Source organism: Coenobita brevimanus, chromosome 87 (genome assembly GCF_032717465.1).
Source record: "Coenobita brevimanus isolate Jiangsu-jjx chromosome 87, ASM3271746v2, whole genome shotgun sequence".
Classification (NCBI taxonomy): Eukaryota; Metazoa; Arthropoda; class Malacostraca; order Decapoda; family Coenobitidae; genus Coenobita; species Coenobita brevimanus.
In genome coordinates, this window is record NC_137040.1 from 8,196,616 (window position 1) to 8,220,846 (window position 24,231).

General features: G+C 41.0%; 1 protein-coding gene across 1 annotated transcript in view; it reads right to left on the reverse strand.

The window, feature by feature from the left end:
* Positions 1–24,231, reverse strand: part of LOC145411054 (sodium- and chloride-dependent glycine transporter 1-like) — a 132,626-nt gene that overhangs the window by 42,352 nt on the left and 66,043 nt on the right. Inside the window, exons 4-8 of the mRNA XM_080281127.1 lie at positions 24,026–24,169; positions 22,171–22,327; positions 20,256–20,388; positions 16,390–16,524; positions 15,685–15,788 (exon numbers count right to left, since the gene is read on the reverse strand). Of these exons, the coding sequence (XP_080137253.1) occupies positions 15,685–15,788; positions 16,390–16,524; positions 20,256–20,388; positions 22,171–22,327; positions 24,026–24,169 (673 nt within the window). The remainder of the gene's footprint in view (positions 1–15,684; positions 15,789–16,389; positions 16,525–20,255; positions 20,389–22,170; positions 22,328–24,025; positions 24,170–24,231) is intronic.

Consider the following 24,231-nt stretch of genomic DNA (forward strand, 5'->3'; position numbering starts at 1 on the left):
CTTCACCTCTCTCAAAGACCATCACTTTACTCTTCCCTACATTCACCTTTAGATTCCGTTTCTTACACACTCTCCCAAACTCATCCACCAAGCCTTGCAGCTCCCCATCGTCTTCACTCAACAATACAGTATCATCTGCAAACAACAGTACAGGGAGTTTCCGAACACTATCCTCTCTCACCAAGGCCACTCCAACATCCACTACCCTACCTTGTACCTCTTTTATTACCCCATCCATGTACAGATTGAACAACCATGGAGACATGACACATCCCTGTTTCAACCCAACTTTCAAAGAGAAAAATTCACTTAGTTCACCATCCACACGCACTGCAGCCTTCGCACCATCGTACATATTCTTCACAGCATTCAAGAACTTCCCATCTACTCCATATATTCTTAACACTTTCCACAATCCTTGTCTATCCACCCTGTCATATGCTTTCTCCAAATCCATGAAAACCGCATACAACTTCTTTCCCTTCTCTAGAAACTTTTCCACTAAAGATCTAAGAATGAATATCTGATCTACACAATATCTTCCCTTCCTAAAGCCTCCCTGTTCTTCTCCAACTAATTTCTCTGTTCTTTCTCTAACTCTGTCAATAAGTATCCTACCATACACTTTTCCTATTATACTAAGAAGACAAATACCCCTACAATTACCACACACTTCTTTTTCCCCTTTTCCTTTGTACAAGGGAATAATTATACCTGACTTCCAATCCTCCGGGACTCTACCTACCTCCCAGGCCAATCTGCACATCTTCCACATCCATTCTACTACTATCTCTCCCCCATGCTTCAGCATTTCACCACAGACTCCATCAATTCCTGGGGCTTTCCCTGATTTAACTTTCTTCATTGCTTCCACAACTTCTATCCTACTGATTTCTTCCTGTCTTCTCACCTCCCTCCTTCTCCCAGCCATTCCCCAGCCACTTATACTCGCATTACTACCATCCTCTACGTTCAACAATTCCTTAAAGTGTTCTCTCCATCTGCTCACTTTTTCTCCCTTCTCCACCAGTAATCTACCATTTTTATCTTTCACTCCCCTGCTAACTTCACTTCCACCCTGTCTTACTCTTTTCACCTCTTTCCAGAACATTTTCTTACAGTCCCTCCACTTTACACTCAAATTCCTTCCAAATTCCTCATCCACTCTCTTCTTACTTTCTCTTACTAATCTTTTCACCTCTCTCTTTCTTTCTACATATAACTCTCTCTTCCGCCTTTCAACTTCTTCCACGCCCCTATTTCTCATCCATTCATTGTATGCCTTCTTCTTTTGTGCCACAGCCTGTTTCACCTCTTCAGTCCACCACGCTGTTCCTTGCATCCCCCTCCGTCTTCTCTTCCTTCCACACACCACATCACATGTTGCACATATTTCTTCTGTAAATATCCTACACACACCTTCCACGTCTCCCATCTGCTCCAATTCATATTTGCCCAATCGTTCCTTCACTTCTCTCTTATATTCTGCCTTTTTCTCATCCTCTTGTAACCTTTCCACTCGCCTTGCAACTACTCCTTCCTCTCGTCTTTCCTTTCTTCTGTTCCTCCATCTTAATTGAATTCTATTTCTGGCCACCACCAAGTTGTGGTCAGAAAGTCCACTCCCCCAACCTCTATAAACTCTTGCATCCATTACACATCTTCGCATCCTTTCATCCACACACACATAATCAATCATTGCCTTCCTTTCATTCAGTTCACCACCCACCCTTCTCATCACTCGCCATGTATACCTGTGGATCATTTTATGCCTGAAGAGGGTATTGGCTATCACCAACCCCTTCCCAGCACAAATGTCCACTAATGCACTCCCACTCTCATCTATCTCAGCAGGCACACCCCACTCACCAACTATTCCATCCACCTTCACATTCCCAACTTTACCATTCATATCACCAATCAAAAACACTCTCTCATTCCTTCCAAACTTTTCCATGCACACTTCTACATTTGTCCAGAACTCTTCTCTCACTCTTCTAGTACGATCTTGCGTTGGCGCATACACACATACAATCGCCCACATTTGTATTCCAACTTTCAACTTTACCCACACAATCCTTGACCCAACTGATCCATACTGTCTTATGCTCCTCTTCCATCTTTTACTCACAACTATACATACTCCTTCCTTTGCCCTCTCATTCTCACTTACTCCTGCACATATACCCCATCCATACTCCCATTCTCTCACACTTTCTCCTCTCCATTTTGTTTCAGTTATTCCACATACATCCACTTTCGCACCCTCAAGCACCTGGACAATCTCTCTCTCTTTCACCTCATCATTTGCTCCCCTTACATTCCATGTTCCGATAAGCATGTCCTTTGTCCGGTCCTTGGTCGTCATCGTTTGGTCAGTCCTTGTCCGAGGCTTATTGTTTGTTTTTTTAGTTAGTTGTTTTCCAGGGAGGGGCAATAACCCTCCGCCAACCCTTTTAGTCACCTTTTACGACAAGCAGGGATACTGGGGGAGTATTCTTGAAAAAAACCCTACCCCCACCAGGGTGCTGTGGACTTACAGTATGAAAAAAGAAAAAAAAAAAATTGTAACAAGGACTTACTGTTAAAAAGAAAAAAAAGTTAATTTACAGCTTATACAATTTAATCTGAACTAAAACTCATAATCAATACTCTTAGACTGTTAGGTGTATCTTACGTCAAAAGGTGAAGTGGCTTAACTTTCTCCATTTGTTTCTCTCCTACTTGGCGTCCTTGGTACTGTACCTTGATCCTCTGACACAAATGTCAGTAATGTATTTTGTCATATATATATATATATATATATATATATATACACACATGGAGACTCTGTGGTACAGTGGTAAATTGTGCGTTTTTGTACACTGAAGAACGAGGGTTCGCGCCCTGCCAGGGAAATAAACTTTGGGAGCGTTCTTTAGGCCACGTACTACACTGGGGGACATAAGGGGTGCTATGGCTGAACCAATGCTGCATACTATAAAGTATGCTTGCACCCAGTCGGCTTGCGCGGGCTGATTACACTTGGTTCACAGACTACACATACATCCAAAGCCACTTCAACACTACAGTTACACTTACAAGCACTTCTCACCCTACATACAATCTCTACTAGACAGCCTAAGCCACTTGGTAGAGATACATTGGCTGTATTGTCCCCACTTTGGGCGGGATAGGCCGGTCCTGCAGTGGACACCCAAACGGCTGATGAGATGATGAGATGAGATATATATACATATATATATATATATACTGTATATATACATACATACATATATATACAGTAGGATCTCACCAACAACGATTTCGACAATAACGTTTTCGGCTATAACGGTAAGTTAGAATAGATACCCAGTTTCTATAATAACGTTTGTATTCACTTGAATAACGGTTATTTCATGAATGCCACGTTGTTACAGTGGAAATATGTCCATATAAAGATGAGGAATGAAACAGACAAACAAGAAAAGATGAAGGAAATCGCTGAAAATGTGAGCAGTAGTGAGGAGATGGAGGATCCTCCCCTCTCCACCTCCCCTGACTCGCCCACTGCCATCCCCTCCACCTCCACTGCCCTACCTGACTCACAATCTGCCTCCCCCTCCACCTCCACAGTCCCACAAGACTCACCTGGTCCACCTGGCATACCTGCAATCCCTAACATAATGACTGTTGCTGCATTCTGGAAGAAACATAACATTCCACAGGCCGTAAATTTCTTCGTCAATGCCTTGAATAATACAACATTGGCAACCATTAAACATGCCTGGTCGGCACTCCAGCCATAACTCAAGTCGGTTGAGACAGAGAGAGAGCAGCCATCAGAATTAATGACTAATGATTGGGCTTGTAAATCAGATTTCAAGAAAATACCAGAAACAGTATCACGATTGAGTGAATGCTCTCCATCAGTCACTCATCACTCACTCTCTTTTACAAAGCTAGCCAGCCAAGGAAGAACAACAGAGAAGGGTTGAGTAGATGATGACATTGATGACACTGGGGACTTTTCTAAAGATTCTGACTTTATGGGGTTTGATGAAGTGTTGATAGAAGTAGGTGACCCTGGCGTGAGAGGCAGGAGTGGGGACAAGGCCAGCAAGGGGTCAGGGGGTACACACCTCACACATATCTTCATTCATCATCATCTCGCCTCTTGTCTTCAACTAGTGGAGTGAGGTGGGGTTCAGAATATAAAGAAAAAGAATCACAGAGGAAAAACTAATCAATACCATGTCCAATGAAGTGGGCCATGTACTTATTTACTCACTATTCATTCTCACAGAATTCTGACTTCATCTAACAGGCATAATCATTCACATATATACATTTCATAACATCTATCTGGTAGAGTTATTCTGGTGTCTATCAGATAAAAAAAAAGGGGGAATGGGGTATCAAAATCTTGTCATGCATTCTCCCCAAAAAATTAACTCCAACCAGCTAAATTCATTGGCCTCCTCAACTTCCACATCTCACTTCCTCACATATTCACTTACATTTCTGTATTCACCTTTTTCTTGTCTTCCCACACCTCCTCCCACCCTTGAATTCTCATATCTTTTTCACCACCCTACTTATACACAGTTTCTCCACATTGCCATACCATCTAAGCACTCTTCAGTTCTTACACATTCAAAATTTCTCACATCCAGCAGTCTACCAGTACAAAGAATATCAAATACCAATGCATCTATTATATACAGGATAGAATTCCTTCTACTTTCCCTTTTTACATAAATAACAGGTCCACACACTTTCTTCCATGACATTACCACCTTCGCACCTACCAATCATGAACTTTGTTTGACCAGTAAAGAATTAACTGTTGATCCCTTTGCTTCCCTTCCATCCATCCGCTTCCTGAATTTTTCTCTGGCTTCCTGCATGTATAAGCAATCAAAACTAAATCATCTGTATATAACAGCTCCCAAGGTTGCCCAAGTTTAAACTCTCTAGAAAATGCTCAAAGTATTGAAGTTCAATAACTCTGGACTCAGCACTAAATCCTAATGTACACCATTACTGACTGAAAATTCATTGATTAACTCTCTACTCACTCTCACGAACACAGTTTTCTCATGGCACATTTTCAATCTTGATAATCTTTGTAGCACAGTTTTCTATTCTTTTTTTGGGTATTTTTCTTGCAACAGTCCGACACTAATTATAATATCAATTATGCCTCTCCAGCAATAGTGCAATTCCTCACTTAACACTGCTGATATTCCTAAAAACTACAGCGTTATGTGAAATCAGTTCTGAGTAACAGTTATGCGCCAGCAAGAATTACCTTCTCAAATACAGTAAAAAAAAAAAATCCTTTTCATGGCTATGAATAAGTACTATACAGTATTAAAATGTATCTGATGTCCCTGGTGTAAATGCACATACTGAAATCAACAAATAATTTTTAAGAATAAGTAACGCACTGAAAGAAATGCTTGTGTGATTTTCTTCAACTCTGGTCTTTCACTGCACATCCTGACTGCTTAGTAATGAACATGGCATGTTAGGTGAATATCAATTGTATCTTCATGAACCACTTTAGCGTTTGTTTGTTCACTTTTGAAGGCTCCAATATGCTTGCATGCGTCAGCCTTGGTCACCTAATGGCGACTCTCCATGTTGCTCAATCTTTGGCAGCTTCCCTATTTAGTTCCCTGAGGTCACACTCAATGACCTCGTCCCAGGTCTTTTTCAGTCTACTTCTCGTAACCCTACCCATAACATTAACACTTCTCACTTTCTGCACCCCATTATCATCCCCCATCCTCTCCATAAACGCACACTGTCCCAATCTACCTCTCCACATCACAACATCAATACACTCCCGTCCCATCCTTCCCCTCAACTCTTCCATTGTAAATCTGGCCCCCCCAGGCCTCGCACTCTGGGATGCACTGTGCAGCCACCTTATCACTGTCATTTCTGTAAGTCTGAGCCTGCGACTATCCTCTTCCTTTACTGCCCAGGTCTCACTACCATACAGCACTACACTACTAACACATGCTGCATACAAAGATCCCTTAGCACAGAGGAAGAGCCCTCTCAATGTCAGGAGAGGCAACAGCTCCCTGAACTTCTTCCTACCACTCCTCACTCTAGCCACAGAGCTAGATCCAGCCCCACCTCCAGCACATTACATGTCTCCCAAATAACAAAACCCTTCCACATACTCAAGAGACTCGCCAGCAAATTCAATCCTTTCATGCCTGATAATCTCCATCTGCTCTCCCTGACATACTGCACACATGAAATCAGCATTATCTCGCAATCTACCTTTAATACCACTACATTTCTTATGCACTCACTTATCACAAACACTGCACAAGATGGAATCACTTCCCATGCCCTTGTGACAAACAGCACATGGCCACTCTCCCTCTTCTTTGACAGTACCGCACCCAGCCCTAGATACCACCACTTTTGTTTTTTGGTTAAGAAATATATAATATCTTCCCAATATTTTCCCTCACCAACATTATCACTGTAATTCAGTATCTATCTCTGCAGTACCCAAATCCATCAAGTAAAATGGTTTTGGCATTACTGCATAAAGGTATACTGTATAATTTTTAATACTGGTAGTAATCTAGTGGGATAATCATGGTTTACCAACTGTTCAACCACCAAATAATAACACCGGTCAACTGCCAAAATGGTTCTGACTTATTCTCACATGTTGCTAACTAATTTGCTACCCCCAATTTCTAAACTGATCCTAAAATGTGGCTATCATGTAACCTTGACGTACTACATCATAAGTGAGGGAAAATTCCACGAAACATCCGAATTCATCAAATAAGTGTCAGTAAGTCTATATATTGTTACAAAAATGATATACTTAGTCTTTAATTTATATCATATACTAAGCACAAACTGATATATATATAAAACATTATTATATGACCTTTGCACATTAGATGTGCCTCCGAATTTTGTGTTTGTAGGAGCAATTACTCTCATGCTGTAAAGTCTAACAATAGTAACCCATCATGTCTGGACTGAATCAGCCTTGATATCGGCTTTTCATTATGACAATTTCATGGTGAAACCTTTTGCCACATTCATCACTGACACTGCCAAGAATAAATAGAAAGAAGTCCAAATCAGCATGGAAGAAATTTAATTTGAGCGGCATTCGGGCACCGAGTGCAAAGTAACTCTTCAATATTGTGTCCACAAACTCCTCATAATTCGATGCTTAAAAATTTCCCACGTAATTCTTGGTAAGAACCATGAAGCTCTCCCAAGCAGCCCTTCCAGCTCAGATAAGCTCTTTACAAATCCTGATTGTTAAGTAAACGATGAATTTGAGGGACTATTGAATAATTGATGGAGTGTGTGGTGAAATGCTGAAGCATGGAGGAGAGATAGTAGTAGAATGGATGTGGAAGATGTGCAGATTGGCCTGGGAGGAAGGTAGAGTCCCGGAGGATTGGAAGTCAGGTATAATTATTCCCTTGTACAAAGGAAAAGGGGAAAAAGAAGTGTGTGGTAATCATAGGGGCATTTGTCTTGTTAATAAATAGGAAAAGTGTATGGTAGGATACTTATTGACAGAGTTAGAGAAAGAACAGAGGAATTAGTTGGAGAAAAACAGGGAGGCTTCTGGATGGGAAGAGGTTGTGTAGATCAGATATTCATTCTTAGATCTTTAGTGGAAAAGTTTCTAAAGAAGGGAAAGAAGTTGTATGCGGCTTTCATGGATTTGGAGAAAGCACATGACAGGGTGGATAGACAAGGATTGTGGAAAGTATTGAGAATATATGGAGTAGATGGGAAGTTGTTGAATGCTGTGAAGAGTATGTATGATGGTGCTAAGGCTGCAGTGCGTGTGGATGGTGAACTAAGTAAATTTTTCTCTTTGAAGGTTGGGTTGAAACAGGGATGCGTCATGTCTCCATGGTAGTTCAATCTGCACATGGATGGGGTAATAAAAGAGGTACAAGGTAGGGTAGTGGATGCTGGAGTGGCCCTGGTGAGAGAGGATAGTGTTTGGAAACTCCCTGTACTATTGTTTGCAGATGATACTGTGTTGTTGAGTGAAGACGAAGCGGAGCTGCAAGGCTTGGTGGATGAGTTTGGGTGAGTGTGTAAGAAACGGAATCTAAAGGTGAATGTAGGGAAGAGTAAAGTGATGGTCTTTGAGAGAGGTGAAGTCAGTGAATGTACAGCGAGGTTGGATGGTGAGGAATTGGAAAATGTGAGTACGTTTAAGTACTTGGGTAGTGTGATGAGTAAGGATGGAGGTTTGGAGGGTGAAGTGCTTGAAAGGGTACAGCAGGGAAGAAACGTTGCTGGTTCTTTGAAAGCAGTGATAAGAAACAGGGAAGTGAGCATGGAAGTGAAAAAGTTACTACATGACAGTATTGTGATACCAACTCTAATGTATGGAAGTGAAGCTTGGACATTGTTGGAAGGACACAAGTCAAGAGTGAGAGCAGTGGAAATGAGTTATTTAAGAGGAGCCTGTGGAGTCACACGGAGAGACAGGCTGACGAATGAGGATATAAAGGAGCGTTGTGGTGTGGATGTGGATGTGATAGGAAGCATTATGAGGAACACACTGAGGTGGTTTGGCCATGTGGAGAGGATGGAGGGTGAAAGACTGACGAAGAGTGTGTATGTGAGTGAGGTGGAGGGGGGAAGAGGGAGGGGGACGCTGAGGATGAGATGGAGGGATGGGGTGGAGAGGTATATGAGAGATGGGGGTGTGAGTTGGAAGCAGGGCAGTGAAATGGCGGGGGACAGGGTGACGTGGAGGTGATTTGTTTGTGGCCACTCCAAACGGGATTGAGGCGTCTGGCAATAGATGGATAGAGATAGACTATGGCCTCAGATACAGTGTCTTGGAACTTTGTTAGCAAGCAGTGGAAGCCAGCACCATCTTGATCCATGGCCTTCACAAAGTTCTTCATCAAAGTTTCAAATGAAGTGGAGGCAAGAATACCTTCTCAAGGTCAACAAGAGGTTTGTTAAGACAGCTGAACCTTTCAATCATATCTTTTGGTCACACTGGGCATTCCTTTTGTATGTAATGCTCAGTGTCTGCTCTGCTGTCCGATGAACAGAGAAAACACATGTGCTTTGTGTAACTTTGCTAAAGTCCTAGAAGCAAGCAGATCATTTTCAAGTCCCCACAGATGCTCCATTGATGTGTTTTGTACCCAACAGCAGTCAACAGAGTAGTTATAGTTTCGTAACTTTCATTCATTCCATGGGCATGAAACAACTGGAACAAAAGGATGCTCATTTCCATTATGGAGAAGGACTGCCTTCAGTGCATTCTGCTTAGAATCCATGAACAACTGCCATTTTCCTTTTTGATAAGGACGAGACTTACAAAGGTGTTGCATTAACAATAAAACGACATAACAGGAACAAAGCATGTCATCCATCCTGAAGTACATTGAGTGCTTTTCATGTCAATGATGGAAGGTGATGGTACAAACTCCACCCCGTAGCATATGCCCATGCTTGAGTCGAGATCCAAGGAAATCACTTTTCTCCTTGGGGGAGTTAAGGTCTCTTATAAGGTCATGCAGCTCTACCAGACTGATGAGGTGTGGCTCCTTGCTCTCTAAATCTTCTTGAAAGTCGGCAACCATGCAACACTCCTCCATACTAGATTCTGATTCACTTGTGGTACTTAATGGAGGATCTGGAACTGGAAACTCAGGGCCATGGAGTGCTTGCCTTAGAAAAGGTACGTAAGGATACCAGATCTTGGACCAAGTTTTCAATGAATTCTCTTTGGTGGTACTGAGTCAAAAGCAGCAGTCAGGACAGTGATCATATGGCTCACGCTAAACCACTGGTACAGCGAAAGGCATACCTGATGGCCATTTCATGTGGTTTACACTGAGCTTGCATGCAATATGGGGTGCCTACCTTGTCTTGATACCATCAGGACATCTGAAGTAATGTTTTTATGCACTTTTAACATTAAATTGTAATTGGTCTCTTCAGGCTTTCAGGTGTAAAGAACCTGCAGATAGCAGAATGAGTATGATACATTCACACAGTTGTGGTGCTTCATTGCTTTCCAACACAGATGAAGGCACCGGAACAGTAAAGAAAAGCTGAAATGGAATAATGGCAAATATAAGATTACCACTGCATACACTGGTGTCAAAAAGAAAGAAAAAAATCATGGTGGTGTGAAAATTCTACCCGACTTTTTGCTGTGGCCGATTCACTTTGAGTTGCTAAAATATCTTGTGATTCAGGTACTGTACTTAACTGAAAATGATATAAACGCCACAATTACTAACTGAACGCTACTTTACAAGGAGTATCTATCTCTATGATTTGAGTCTAATTGGATTTTCCAACACACGAGCAGATTTTCCTATTGTACAACGGTTCTCAAAAACTGGACGTGCTGGCAAAAATTGGATATCATATTCGAAATTTACAGGTTCGTGTTGCTTACAATCACCTAAAAATATACTAACACTTTTTAAACTTTGTCGACCAGTGTAATTATACTCATTCACACAAAACTAGCATGATGGAAAACTGTCAACTAATGAATCTGAAATTCCTAACAGCTCAGTTTTTGATGCCTTGAATGTTCCATCTGTATTTCCAGGTACATCTCACCATTAGTATAAATACCAGACACATGTGACAGGTCACTGTCATCACAGAAGTCCTCAGGCAAAGCAGCAGGCAACATACTGAAATCCTCCATCACAGTAACTTCAATGGGGTGCTTTCAAAGCTAGTATTCCGCTAGATGGCTCCACTGTTGCAGTAAACACATTCCCCGCACTGTTTAAAAAGCATATATTTCTTTGTTAAATATCTATACTGTTGTGTGAAAATGTGGATCATGGTAATGTCATATGCCGAAATATTAATAATACAAATAGAACACGTATATATAACGTATCGTGAAGTGTTTATATTTATCATAAACGGAAATTAAAATATCACTGATGGCATGTGATGGCAACCCGTCCTTCTAGTGACCCTACATTATTTAATTTCTGCTACATTTAGTGCAAATTTGGTTCTTAATACATTGTCTGTTCAGACTGTAAAGTACGCCTAGTGGGTATCTAGACTCATCCAGTTTCTATGTGGGCAGAAATTTAATGTTGAGTAAATACTGGCATTCAACATTTTGCTCGCTTCCTTCACGCATGCGCACCACAAGACAGTCCCGTGTTTAAGTTTTTTCACGAGGGATGTCATGTCAAGTTTCCATGAAAAATTTTATTTTGATGGCGTGTAATGTCACAGATTCACTCAGAGTAGAAACAAGCTAAATTCATAACATTCGTCATTGGTTCATAAGTGACTATGTACAGGCAGTGTGTTTCACTGAGCGATATCTTTGTGTGATTGTCATTCCCACATCTTGCTTCTCTAGCTCTTAACTAACCTACGCCCATTTCTCATGTCCCTGTACCCGACGTTGGTTACATTACTGTCGTAAATGGACACACCCACAAACACATATAGTTCAGTAATGTGAGTTCCTGACTGTTGAGCTGAGAGTGAGAGACCTTCCCCTGCAGCTTCCTTGCACCATGAGTGAGTCATATTCATATGTATCATCGTAGCTTTTTGTAAATAAAGTGTTACAGTGAAGTTTTGTCTTATTCTGTTGAGAACTAGTGGTTATTTTAATTTTTACATTTCACCAAGTGCCTACCAAATAAATACCTTAAGGTCATCTTATCATCAATATCTCACACACATTGCCCCCTCTTGGCAAGTCCCTAATGGTATGGTCATGTGAGAACTGTCTCCAGGCCACCTGTCCACATACACATGTTTGTAAGATCTTCCACTGACTGAGTCAGTAGCTTGTGCACATACCAGTCTTCTTGACCTGGATGCAATCTCACTGGGGGTAGACATTTAAGAGGATGCAGTAGTATTTACTCATGTGTTCTCACGTTTCGTTTGCATATATATATATATATATACTGTATATATATATATATATATATAAATAAAATCGTGAATACTGAATTTGACTCCGTGTGAATCTTGTGGATCACTTGGAGGCGATGTCTTGGCTTGTGTACCTTCCACAGTCGTCTGTCCTCGGTGAGACCGGGCAAAGAATGACCCGTAAACGATCTTGGTTTTGGGACGGTTCCTCAGACCGGATGATTTATGATGGTGAATGCCAGTATTTACTCAACATTAAATTTCTGCCCACATAGAGACTGGATGAGTCAAGATACCCACTAAGCTTACTTTACACTCCGAACAAACTATGTATTAAGAATCTAACTTGCACTAACTGTAGCAGAAATTAAATAATATAGGACCACTGAAATGGCGGATTGCCATCACATGCCATCAGTGATATTTTAATTTCAGTTTATGATAAATATAAACAATTCATGATACGTTATATATACGTGTTCTATTTGTATTATTTATGTTACGGCATATGACATTACCATGATTCACAATTTCACACAACAGTGTAAATATTTAACAAATAAAATTATGCTTTTTATACAGCGCGGGAATGTGTTTACTGCTACAGTGGAGCCATCTGACGGAATACTAGGCTTTTCAGAAGCACCCCATTAAAACAAAATTTTTATTAAGAGTCTTATAAATTCACAGAAGTTTTTTAGACATACAAAAATTCATGGAAAATGTGAGTGCATTTAAGCACTTGGGTAGTGTGATGAGTAAGGATGGAAGTTTAGAGGATGAAGTCCTTGAAAGGCTACAACAGGGAAGAGAGGTTACTGGTTCTTTGAAAGCAGTGATAAAAAGTTGCTGCATGACAGCACTGTGATACCAACTCTAATGTATGGAAGCGAAGCTTGGACCTTGTTGAAAGGTCAGAACTCAACACTGGGAGCAATGGAAATTAGTTATCTGAGAGGAGCATGTGGAGTTACATGGAGAGACAGATTGGAACTGAGGAAGTGATGAAGCATTGTGGTGTAGATGTGGAAGTGACAGAAAGCATCAGGAGAAATATACTGATGTGGTTTGCCCATGTGGAGAGGATGGAGAGTGAGAGACGAACGAGAAGGGCATATGTGAATGAGGTGGAGGGGGGGAGAGGGAGGGGGAGACTGAGGATGAGGTGGAGGGATGGAGAGGAGAGAGGTATACAAGAGAGGGGGGTGTGAGCTGAGGGGAGGGCAGCATAATGACAAGGGACAGGGTGACATGGAGGCAATTTGTTTGGGGCCACCCCCTACGGAATTAAGGTGTCAGACTGTAAAGATATAGATAGACACAATAATTCATAACTCTTGCACTAACCATCCAAAATTTGAACTAAATTCTTGAGTAAGTGTTGAATCAGTATGAATATACAGCAATAGCATTTGGTACTTCTAAGGTCCAGAAGCCATCCCCATGATAGGGGTGGGGGGGGTGGGGAGATTTTCCAAAATATGTCATACTGAATGTCATGCTTCCTACTAGGGACATGCTGTAGCTCCAAAATACCAAATAAACAGGCAATAATGTTGTTAGGGTTCACCTGAGATGCCCCAGATGTGGTTTAAATGTCCAGGTCCTTTTGGTGGGGAATCACGTGAAGTCATTAGTGTTATTGGGTTAAGGAATAAAACAAAGTTGCAGCACTTTATCAGTACATATGAATAGTGGGTGTGAGAGCTTTGTCTTGACACAGCCAACAGATGAGAAAGATGATATAGTTCCATGATAACTATTACTTAACGTTTCTTAATTTCTGAGTCAGTATCATAGGTCAGGGTGAGCAAACATTAAATGCAATATTTCTCCAGTATTTATGACCCAGCTAGATTCAAATTATACTCTTCTCCTCAATCAGTTTCTGGAAGCTCACTTATATACAGAGAGTCTGCATATCAAATGTAAGTTTCATTTTTTTTTTCCCCCCATCTCCATGTGTTTTCTTTCATCTTACGGTGTGTTTTATCCTCTCTTAGGCAATGCTGATACCACATACTTGAGTATTTACAAGATTATTATTTTTGGCTGAATTTTTCATTTGCATGCAGAGCCATGCCTGTGAACTCAATTAGGCAATTAGCATCAAATAGAATTTTGGACCCCACAGCTGCTGGCTTCATGAACTTTACACAGCCAACCTCGAGGATGTATTTGGCGCTTCCCCATACTTCAGGCTCCTCTAAGCTTTACCTTTTTAATATTACTTTTAAGTATGTGGTTGAGAAAGTTAGGAGAAATACACTGAGGTGGTTTGGACATGTGGAGAGAGTGGGGAATGAAAGACTGAGGATGAGGTGGAGGGATGGAGTTGAGAGGTATATGAGGGAGGAGGGAGTGAGCTGGGGGGAGGGCAGTAAAATGGTGAGTGACAAAGCAACTTGGAGGCGTTTTCTGTGCGGCCACCCTTTGCGGGATTAGGGTGTCGGGTTATAGATAGATAGATAGATTTAAGTATGTCTTCTCATATTGCAAGCCTAGAGTTCAAATAAATTTCTGCTCCATATATGACATTTGCTTGTGGCAAAATGTGGCCATACCTGGTGTAGGTATGCTCACCTTCAGTTCTAAGGGCACCATGACTGTTTGGTAGCTGTGTCTAGGTCTTATCACATGCAATCCCATGTTGACAAGCTAAGGCTATTATATCTTGAGTGCTGTGCTGGTATTTGGTACCGTGTAGGATTACCCATGCATCTGATGTGACCATATTTGTTGGTGTCCATTTAGCTGTAACTGGTGCCTCTACAGTATGCAAGTAAGCTAAAAGTACATCTTCAACCCCCACAGCCAACTGTTCATTCTCATGTGGGCTGCTTGGGGCACAGTTATGACCACATTTGGAGCTGGTTCTCCTCTTGCACCTGTTCAGTTATTCAACCTCCCCCCACCCTCCCCTGCTATTTCTGTTCATTCTTTCATTCATTCATTCATTCACTCATCATCCAATCCTATGTTGTTCCATAAGAAGCGTAGAAACCCAGGGCTAGGCAAGTTCGTCCCGACATTTAAGATGACAGTGACCAGCTTCACTCATCCCTGAGTGGCTTTACATGAGCAATTAGCCCTAACCACCCTTTGGGTATAAACCTTCACCGGCTCAATCCGACTGGAGTGCCATAATTACCCACTAAACCACCAGGTGCCATAATTTGGTTATATGGTCCCACCCAGCATAGTAAATGGTTTACTGGTGTACAGGAAACCATTTGGCTTGTCACTCAGTGTAGAGTCACCCACAGGCAGAAGGAAGAGGAAAGAATGAAGGAAAGAAAGACAGAAGAGGGAGTGTAAAGTCACCTGTAAGCATAAGGACGAGGAAAGAATGAAGGAAAGAAAGACAGAAGAGGATGGAAGGAAAGAAGGATGAAGGAGAGGAAAGGGCAGACACCTGAGAGCAACATTACAACGAATGAGTGGATAGTGAGCGTCCCCACCTACCACATATATCAATCCTTTTTTTTCCCCCCTTCACTGCATCCTTTGGGGTTGACCAAGGATATTAGCCTCCTAGTCTGTCATGTGCAGGTTAAATGGGTGCATGGGATGAAGGGCGACAGGTGGTCCAGCAGGTAGATTATGGTTACTCAGTGCAAGCTGGGGCAGAAAACAGTTTGTGCATTTGCATTTGATTAAGAGCAGAAAATAGCCTTTGGTGACTGTTTACAAAATCCAGTGAGACATTGATAAAAAAGTTACTGGAATATTAATTGGGGGATAGATACTACAAAACAACAGTTGTACCTGTAGCAGTTGTTGTTGAATTTGTTGTAGGAGGAAAGGGTGATAAGTCCACCCCAACATGGAGACAAACTGAAGAAAATCTGGACAGCAGCATCACCCCAAACCTACACAATACATTATGGTGAGACTCCATTCAAATATGCCCACAGTTTGACAAAAACATGGGTTACATTTCATTAACTACATGCATGTGAAGTACATTTACGGGTGAATGATTATGTAGTACCTCTACAATGGTAATGTCACATTAATCTTATTTACAAGTAATTGCATCATTCTTGAAAGATCCTTTTTTTCAGCTCCTGGAAGAAGTCAAATTCTAATCATCATTACTGCAAAGTACAGCATTTCTGTACACATACTGCATTAATGAATTACTTAAATAATAATTATATACATAAAATAAGTGTAACACAGTTTCCATTTTCACACAAAGTACTATGTAACAACAATTTGCTTGTCTAATGCAAATGTTCATGCATTCGGTCATAAAAATGGTAACAAAGATATAATTATGCTATCTTCACTCTGTTTTGGTAAACTGAAGTCCCCTGAAAATATCTTGTAGAGGTGTCGTAAATGACAAAATCTACAATCTCTTCCATGGGGTCCTCATTATATGTCAGGAGGCACTAACTGTTTATCATTTCAACTTGGCTGCAGCAGTCCCTTCCAATCTTTTATGTGTCAGCAAATGATGCTCACCTTGGCAGTGAAGAGTTTGTCCCACTGAGGGGTGAGGTAGAACTTGATGCCATCCATGTAGCCAGGGAGGGTTGCTGCACGTACTAGCAGCACCACCAGGATCAGGTATGGGAATGTTGCAGTGAAGTATACAGCCTGAGAGAAACAATTACCATATAACTGCAGTCAGGATTATCTACCTAGCTATCTATTGCCAGATGCCTTAATCCCGTAAGGGGTGGCCACAAAAAATCGTCACCATGTCATCCGGTCCTCCGGCATTTCACTTCCCCGCTCTCAGCTCATACCCCCTTCTCTCATATACCTCTCCGCTAATTCTCTCCATTTCATTCTTGGCCTCCCCCTCCCTCTCCCCCCCTTCCACCTCACTCGCATACACTCTCCTCATCAGTCTCTTGTTCTCCATCCTCTCCACATGGCCAAACCACCTCAATGTATTTTTCCTAATGCTTTCTATCACATCCACAACACAACGCTCCATCACCTCCTCATTTGTCAGTCTGTCTCTCTATGTATCTCCACATGTTCCTCTCAAATAACTCGTTTCCACTGCTCTCACTCTTGACTTCTGTCCTTCCAACGGGGTCCAAATTTCATTTCCATAAGTCAGAGATGGCATCACAATACTGACATGCAGAGACTTTTTTACTTCCATGCTCACTTCCCTGTTTCTTATCACTGCTTTCAAAGAACCAGCAACTTTTCTTCCTTGTTGTATCCTTTCAAGCACTTCACCCTCCAAACTTCCATCCTTACTCATCACACTACCCAAGTACTTAAATGCACTCACATTTTCCAATTCCTCATCATCCAACCTCACTGTACATTCAGTGACTTCATTTCTCTCAAAGACCATAACTTTACTCTTCCCTACATTCATCTTTAGCTTCTGTTACTTACACACATTTCAAAACTCATTCATCAAACCTTGCAGCTCTCCTTTGTCTTCATTTAACAATACAGTATCATCTGCAATCAACAGTACAGGGAGGTTCCAAATGTTGCCCTCTCTCATTAGGGATGCTCCAACATCCATTTCCCTACCTTGTATCTCTTTTATAACCCCATCCACATACAGACTGAACAACCAAGGAGACATGACACTTCCCTGTTTCAATCCAACATTCAAATAGAAAAATTCACTTAATTCACTATCCACATGCACTGCAGCCTTAGCTCCCTCATACATACTCTTTACGGCATTCAACAACTTCCCATTTACTCCGTATATTTTTAAAATTTTCCATATTCCTTGTCTATCCACCCTGTCATATGCTTTCTCCAAGTCCATGATGGCTGCATACAACTTCCTTCCCTTCTCTAGAAACTTTTCCACTAAAGACCAAAGAATGAATATCTGATCTATGCAAACTCTTCCCTTCCTAAAACCTCCCTGTTCTTCACAAGCTAATTCCTCTGATATTTCCCTAATTCTGTAAATAAGTATCCTACCATATACTTTTCCTATTACACTAAAAAGACAAATGCCCCTATGATTACCACATACTTCTTTTTCTCCACTTCCTTTGAACTGGGGAATAATTATACCTGACTTCCAATCCTCTGGGACTCTACTTTCCTCCCAGGCCAAAACGCACATCTTCCATACCCATTCTACTACTATCTCCTCCATGCTTCAGCATTTCACCACACACTCCATCTATTCCTGGGGCTTTTCCCATTCTGACTTCCTTCATTGCTTCCACTACTTCCATCCTACTGATTTCTTTCTCTCTACTCATCTCCCTCCTTCTCCCAGCCATTCCCCACCCGCTTACCCTCACATGACTTTCACTGTCTATGTTTAACACTTCCGGAAAGTGTTCTCTCCATCTGCTCATTTTTTCTCCCTTCTCCACCAGCAGTCTATCATTTTTATTTTTCACTCCCCAACTAACTTCGTTATCACCCTGTCTTACTTTCTTTACTTCTCTCCAGAACATTTTCTAACATCCCCTCCACTTTACACTCAAATTCCTTTGAAATTCCTCATCCACTCTCTTCTTACTCTCTCTTACTAATCTTTTCACCTCTCTCCTCCTCTCTACATATAATTCTCTCTTTCGTCTCTCAATTTCCTCTATGCCTCACTATATGCTTTCTTCTTTTGTGCCATAGCTTTTCTCACCTCTTCATTCCATTATGCTGTTCCTTGCACTCCCTTTTGTCTTCTCTTCACCCCACACACCACATCATATGCTGCACAGATTTCTTCTGTGAATATCTTTCACACCCATGTGCAGTTTGCCAAAAGGGCATGGGAAGTAATTCCATCTTGTGCAGTGTTTGTGATAAATGGGTGCACGAGAGATGTAGTGGTATCAGAGGTAGACTGTGAGATAATGCTGATTTTATGTGTGCAGCATGTCGGGGAGAGCAGGTGGAGATTGTCAGCCATGAAAGGATTGAACTTGTTGGTGAGTCTCTTGAGTGTGTGAAAGAGTTTTGTTATTTGGGAGACATGTTGTGTGCTGGAGGTGGGGCTGGAGCTAGCTCTGTGGTTAGGGTGAGAAGTGGTTGGAAGAAGTTCGGAGAGCTGTTGCCTCTCCAGACATTGAGAGGACTTTCCCTACGTGCTAAGGGATTCTTTGCATGCAGTATGTGTTAGGAGTGTAATGCTGTATGGTAGTGAGACCTGGGCAGTAAAGGAGGAGGATATTTGCAGGCTCAGATGTACAGAAATGACAATGATTAGGTGGATGTGCAGTGCGTCCCAGCGTCCAAGGCCTGGGGGGGCTGGGTTTACGATGGAAGAGTTGAGAGGTAGGATGGGACTGGAGTGTTGGTGTTGTGATGAGGAGAGGTAGATTGAGGTGATTTGGGCATGTGAAGAGAATGGGGGATGATAATTGGGTGCAGAAGGTGAGAAGTTAATATTGGGGGTGGGGCTGTGAGGAGTAGACCGAAAAAGACGTGGGACGAGGTCATTAAGTGTGACCTCAGGGTTAAGGGACTGAACAGGGAGGCTGCAACAGATTGTGCAGCATGGAAAGCCACCATCAGGTGACCAAAGCCAACGCATGCAAGCATGTAGGAGCCTTCAAAAACGAAAATGAAAACAAAAACGAACCCCTTCCACCTCCCCCATACGCTCCAAATCATATTTACTCAATTGCTCCTCCACTTCTCTCTTATATTCTGCCTTTTCTCCATCCTCTTGCAACCTTTTTACCCTCCTTGTATTGACTACTTCTTCCTGTCTTTCCCTCCTCCTATTCCTCAACTGCATTTGAACCCTGATTTTCACCACCACCACATGGTGGTCAGAAAGTCCACTCCCCCTACTTCTGTATTTTCTTGCATCCACTACACACCTTCTCATTCTGTCATCCACACACACACATAATCATCGCCTTCTGTTCGTTCAGTTCACCGCCCACCCTTCTCGTCACTTGCCACGTATATCTGTGGATCATTTTGTGTCTAAAGAGGGTATTAGCTATTACCAACCCCCTCCCTGCACAAAAGTCCACTACAGCACTGCCATTATCATCCACTTCTGCAGGCACACCCCACCCACCAGCTACTCCATCCACCTTCACAGTCCCTACTTTTCCATTCATATCTCCAATCAAAAACACTCTCTCATTCCTTTCAAACATTGCCATGACCTCCAGTTTAAGTCACGGAGTTATGAAACTCTTCCAAAACACATTAAAAACTTTGATGGATTTCAATGATCACATCAATGGATCTGTTATTACTGTAATAATTGTGTAGTTATTTATCCACATGACACAAACAAGAAGAGAAACAACTGACACATTAAATGACCCTGAAGAGAGCAATGAAATATTCAAGATTCCAAAACACATTGTGTAAGAAAATCACGAAGTGGTAGGTGAGCAATTGGTCAGTTTTCTAACCTTGCCAAATGTCTCAACACCCCTGATGAGGACCAGGTAGACTACAATCCAAGCCACCAACAGTGCTAGCACAATGTTGCCTTGTAATCCACCCATATCATGCAGACCACCGGTGATGTCCAGTACATGATTACTGAGGATAAATAAAATTACAGTGTTATATAATCATTCAGATCTAAATGCATATACATGACATGATAGGGCAGTCCATAAAATGGAATCTGAAGAATACAAAGCTGAAAATATTCGGATATCTACTAATGGCTGTCTTGCTCATATCTGCACGAGTTCTCATAATACAGTATAGCCATTATTATATGGGCAACCTTACTGAACCTCTTCATGCGCAGGCATGCTTTTCCAGTACATAATTTTCATAAGGACAAAAATTCCATGACATGCGTATCAGACAGCCAAGGGATTCAGCGCATACATTAAATGGACAAACTTCAGCTATAAAAAACTGCTTAATTTACAAAGTGTTTTCACTTCCTACAAAGCTTGAGATGTCTTAAGTTTCAGAATTGAAAGTTGCAAGCAATGCTAATCTTGTCTTTAGTTTAATATGAAAATGAGACACAAAACACATTAAAATACCTGTAAAAGTTCGCATTGCAAAATTAACAAGACAGTTATTGACGGGGCTTCTATTATAACACACACACAAAACTGACCTAATATATATTGGTATTTCAACCGAAATGTGTTTAGTGTAACTGTAGAGAACTGACACGAACCTTTGTTCTTTAGTATAATATATATCAGCACTCACTACCCAGTTAGTTACTGTACTGTATATGTATCTTAAGTTTTCTTCCACAGCTGGTTAAAATCATGAGTAAAATTTGCCAACAATCCTAAATCAGCAATGTTCTGACTGCTATATTTATTAATTCTCCTTGAATGTCACAAGGGAGTATATTTCTTCCCATTTCCTTTCCTTGTGTGTTTCACATCATCACAAAAGTATTTCAGGTGACACAATCCATTCCTGCAGTCAGCAGAAAGTGCTGATGAACTTACAATCATGATAACAGCATTTAAGAACATCTATTCAAAGCATCTGCTTCTGAGTTCTAACCATATTTGCATAAAAAATTTGTTAATTCTCTAAGTTATTTAAAGTCCAACCACTATCCATACACTCCAGTAACTTGCAGTCATATCAGTCTTAGGTTTATGAAGTAACTGTCCCCATACAGTACTCTGAGTTTGTTTCCATCTACAGTGAACACAGTCCTATAACAAACGGACCAAAGAGGACAGGACTTCCGTTTGAAGAGTAACATTATTATTATCATTATTATTTTAGTGGTTGCTGGGGGCACTTACCATCCGCTCACTCGATGTGATGCTGCTCTCATGTGTCCACCCTTTCCTCTCTTCCTTCCTTCTTTCCATTCTTCCTCTTCTGTCTCTCTTTCCTGCATTCCTTCCTCTTCCTTCTTTCTATGGGTGACTCTACACTGAGTGACAAGCCAAATGGTTTCCTATACATAATGAAACCATTTACTACACTGGGTGGTAACCATATAACCACCTTATGGCACCTGGTGGTTTAGTGGGCAATTAAGATGCTCCAATTGGATTGAGCTGGTGCAGGTTTATATCCAAAGGGTGGTTGGGGTTTACTGTTCATATAATGATACTCAGGGATAAGTCAGGCTGGTCACTCTCATCTTAAATGTCAGGACCAATTTCCCTAGTCCCGGGCTCCTATGCTCCTCATGAGACAACACTGGATTAGATGATGAAAGAATGAATGAATTATGCTAATTACTTCTTACCCACCAAATACAAGAGGCAAAGAATAACTTAATGTGTTGATTAATCAGTATCTCCAAATACTGAATTCTTGCCATCTCTATTGAACATCTGTTACTTGTTAAAGTATCTTAAAAGAATATGTACTTACTGGAAAAATTCATCAGCAGGACTCCTAAGTGAACTGACGGACTTGTTGAGTGCATCCCACTCCTCAGGCGTGGTCATGTTTTTGTAAATACAAGTTCCAGTTGAGTTCATCAGTCCACCACCCATTGTGCAATTTCTGGAGCTGAACTCTTTGCAAACTGGAAAATACACATATGAATGAATTACTTAACTGGAACAAATAACAAACTAAATAACGATGCAGTATGACGATTATATAATATACTAACCTTAGGAAAAATACAAAATTTAAAGCATCAAGCTCTTGTACTCAAACACAAGTATTGTATACAGCTGCATAAACCGATGAAGTACTCAGCTATACTCCTTACATTTACTAAAACATAGTAGCATATGATAAGTTACTGACATTACTTGTACAGTAAGTATTAAGTACTCCATGGAACATCATTTTTCTTGATTCTACAATGCTGCTAGCTATAACACATATCCTTGCTAAGACCAAATTAACACAAACACGTGTCTGCATAACCACAAATCCTATTTCTCCTTTAACAGGGGGCCATGGAAGAATCCCAATCCCCTCCAGTGCAAGAAGTCTTTGCTATTCACAATAAAAGTGTATTTCCTGTTTTAAATACAGTCAGCTTCATTAACAACAAAACAAATAAAATGATGCCCAACAGATAATGGGTTTAATCCCTTCATTACAATGATTACTTTATAGTTTATTTTTGCAATCTCCAGATGAGCTTAATCAATCTAAGGGAGTTCTGAACTGGAAGGGTTAGATATAGTCTTGATTAACCCCTCCACTAACAGAAGTCTTTCATAAACTGAATAAAACAGTTTACTGTGACTCTGGGAAAAATTAAATACATGTCATCACCACAGTATGAGGATGAGTCAAATGGTTTATAATACCTTCAACCCAAGGTTAGCACTGGCTAGAATAAAAAAAAAAACAGGATGTCTTATTTTTCTTTATTTTTTCACCTTCGTGCCAAAGCGCTCTAGTAGTGGAATTGATACATTCAGTTAGCAATGTCTCACCAAAGATGAACATGGTTAGTCCTCATTCTAGGGTCACTTTTTTGATGCTCTGTTTTGCCAAGAAATCCAGTGTAAACTGAGAAAGCCGCTTATCAAAATTCCATTGCTGCTTAATGAATTGAACTGCCAGCTTCCCCAAATTTCCAACTATATGGAAAAACTTGTGCTATTCTGGAACACACCTCTGGCTTAAAATACGGCCTGACTGTATAACTGTCTAGATTTAGAGAGAAAACAGTAATTGAAAAAAAAAAAAAAATCATCAACATCATAGTTAAGAGGTTAAGGAACATCAAACTCTTTGTACCCATTAGCTACTTCACAAGTGCAAAGACTGTGAAGGATTCCTCTCAAAAGCACCAAATTTCAAGTTTGGTAAATTATTTTCTACATCTTTCTTACATATTTCAGACAATTTTATGTAGCTCAGAAGAGACATGCCATTTCACTGACAGGAGGATTCTCCTAAGCTGAAAAAATGCCTGAAAGCAGCAAGAAAAACCTAAAAACAATCACCAAATTGACCGGCTTAAGATGGTGGACAGGGATAAGAGGGGGTGACTGAGGATGAGATGAAGGGATGGGGTGAAGGGGTACATGACCAAGTGGGGAGGAATGAGTAGGAGTAAGGGCAGTCTGATGACAAAGGGAAGGTGACATGGAGGCATTATGTTTAGGATCACTCCTGCTGGGAATATGGTAAATGGCTACTGATAAACAGATATACAGACAGATATATACACAGTCATACAGAAAAAGTTGGTGCCACAGTTTCCATGGAAATTTGCAACCTACATATCTGTATTACATTATTCTTAACTCACATTCTGTACGCCAGTCATCGCCACAAGTAGTCCAAGGTAGAGTATGGGTAAAGGAAGAATAGATGTAATAGATGGCCCAGGACAGCACCACGTTGTAGTAGCACCCAATATAGAAGCTTATCATGAACATCGCATATCCAATTCCTGCAAAATATATAATAAATTGGCAAATGAACGTATTATGCAATAAAAATACAGTACTGTAA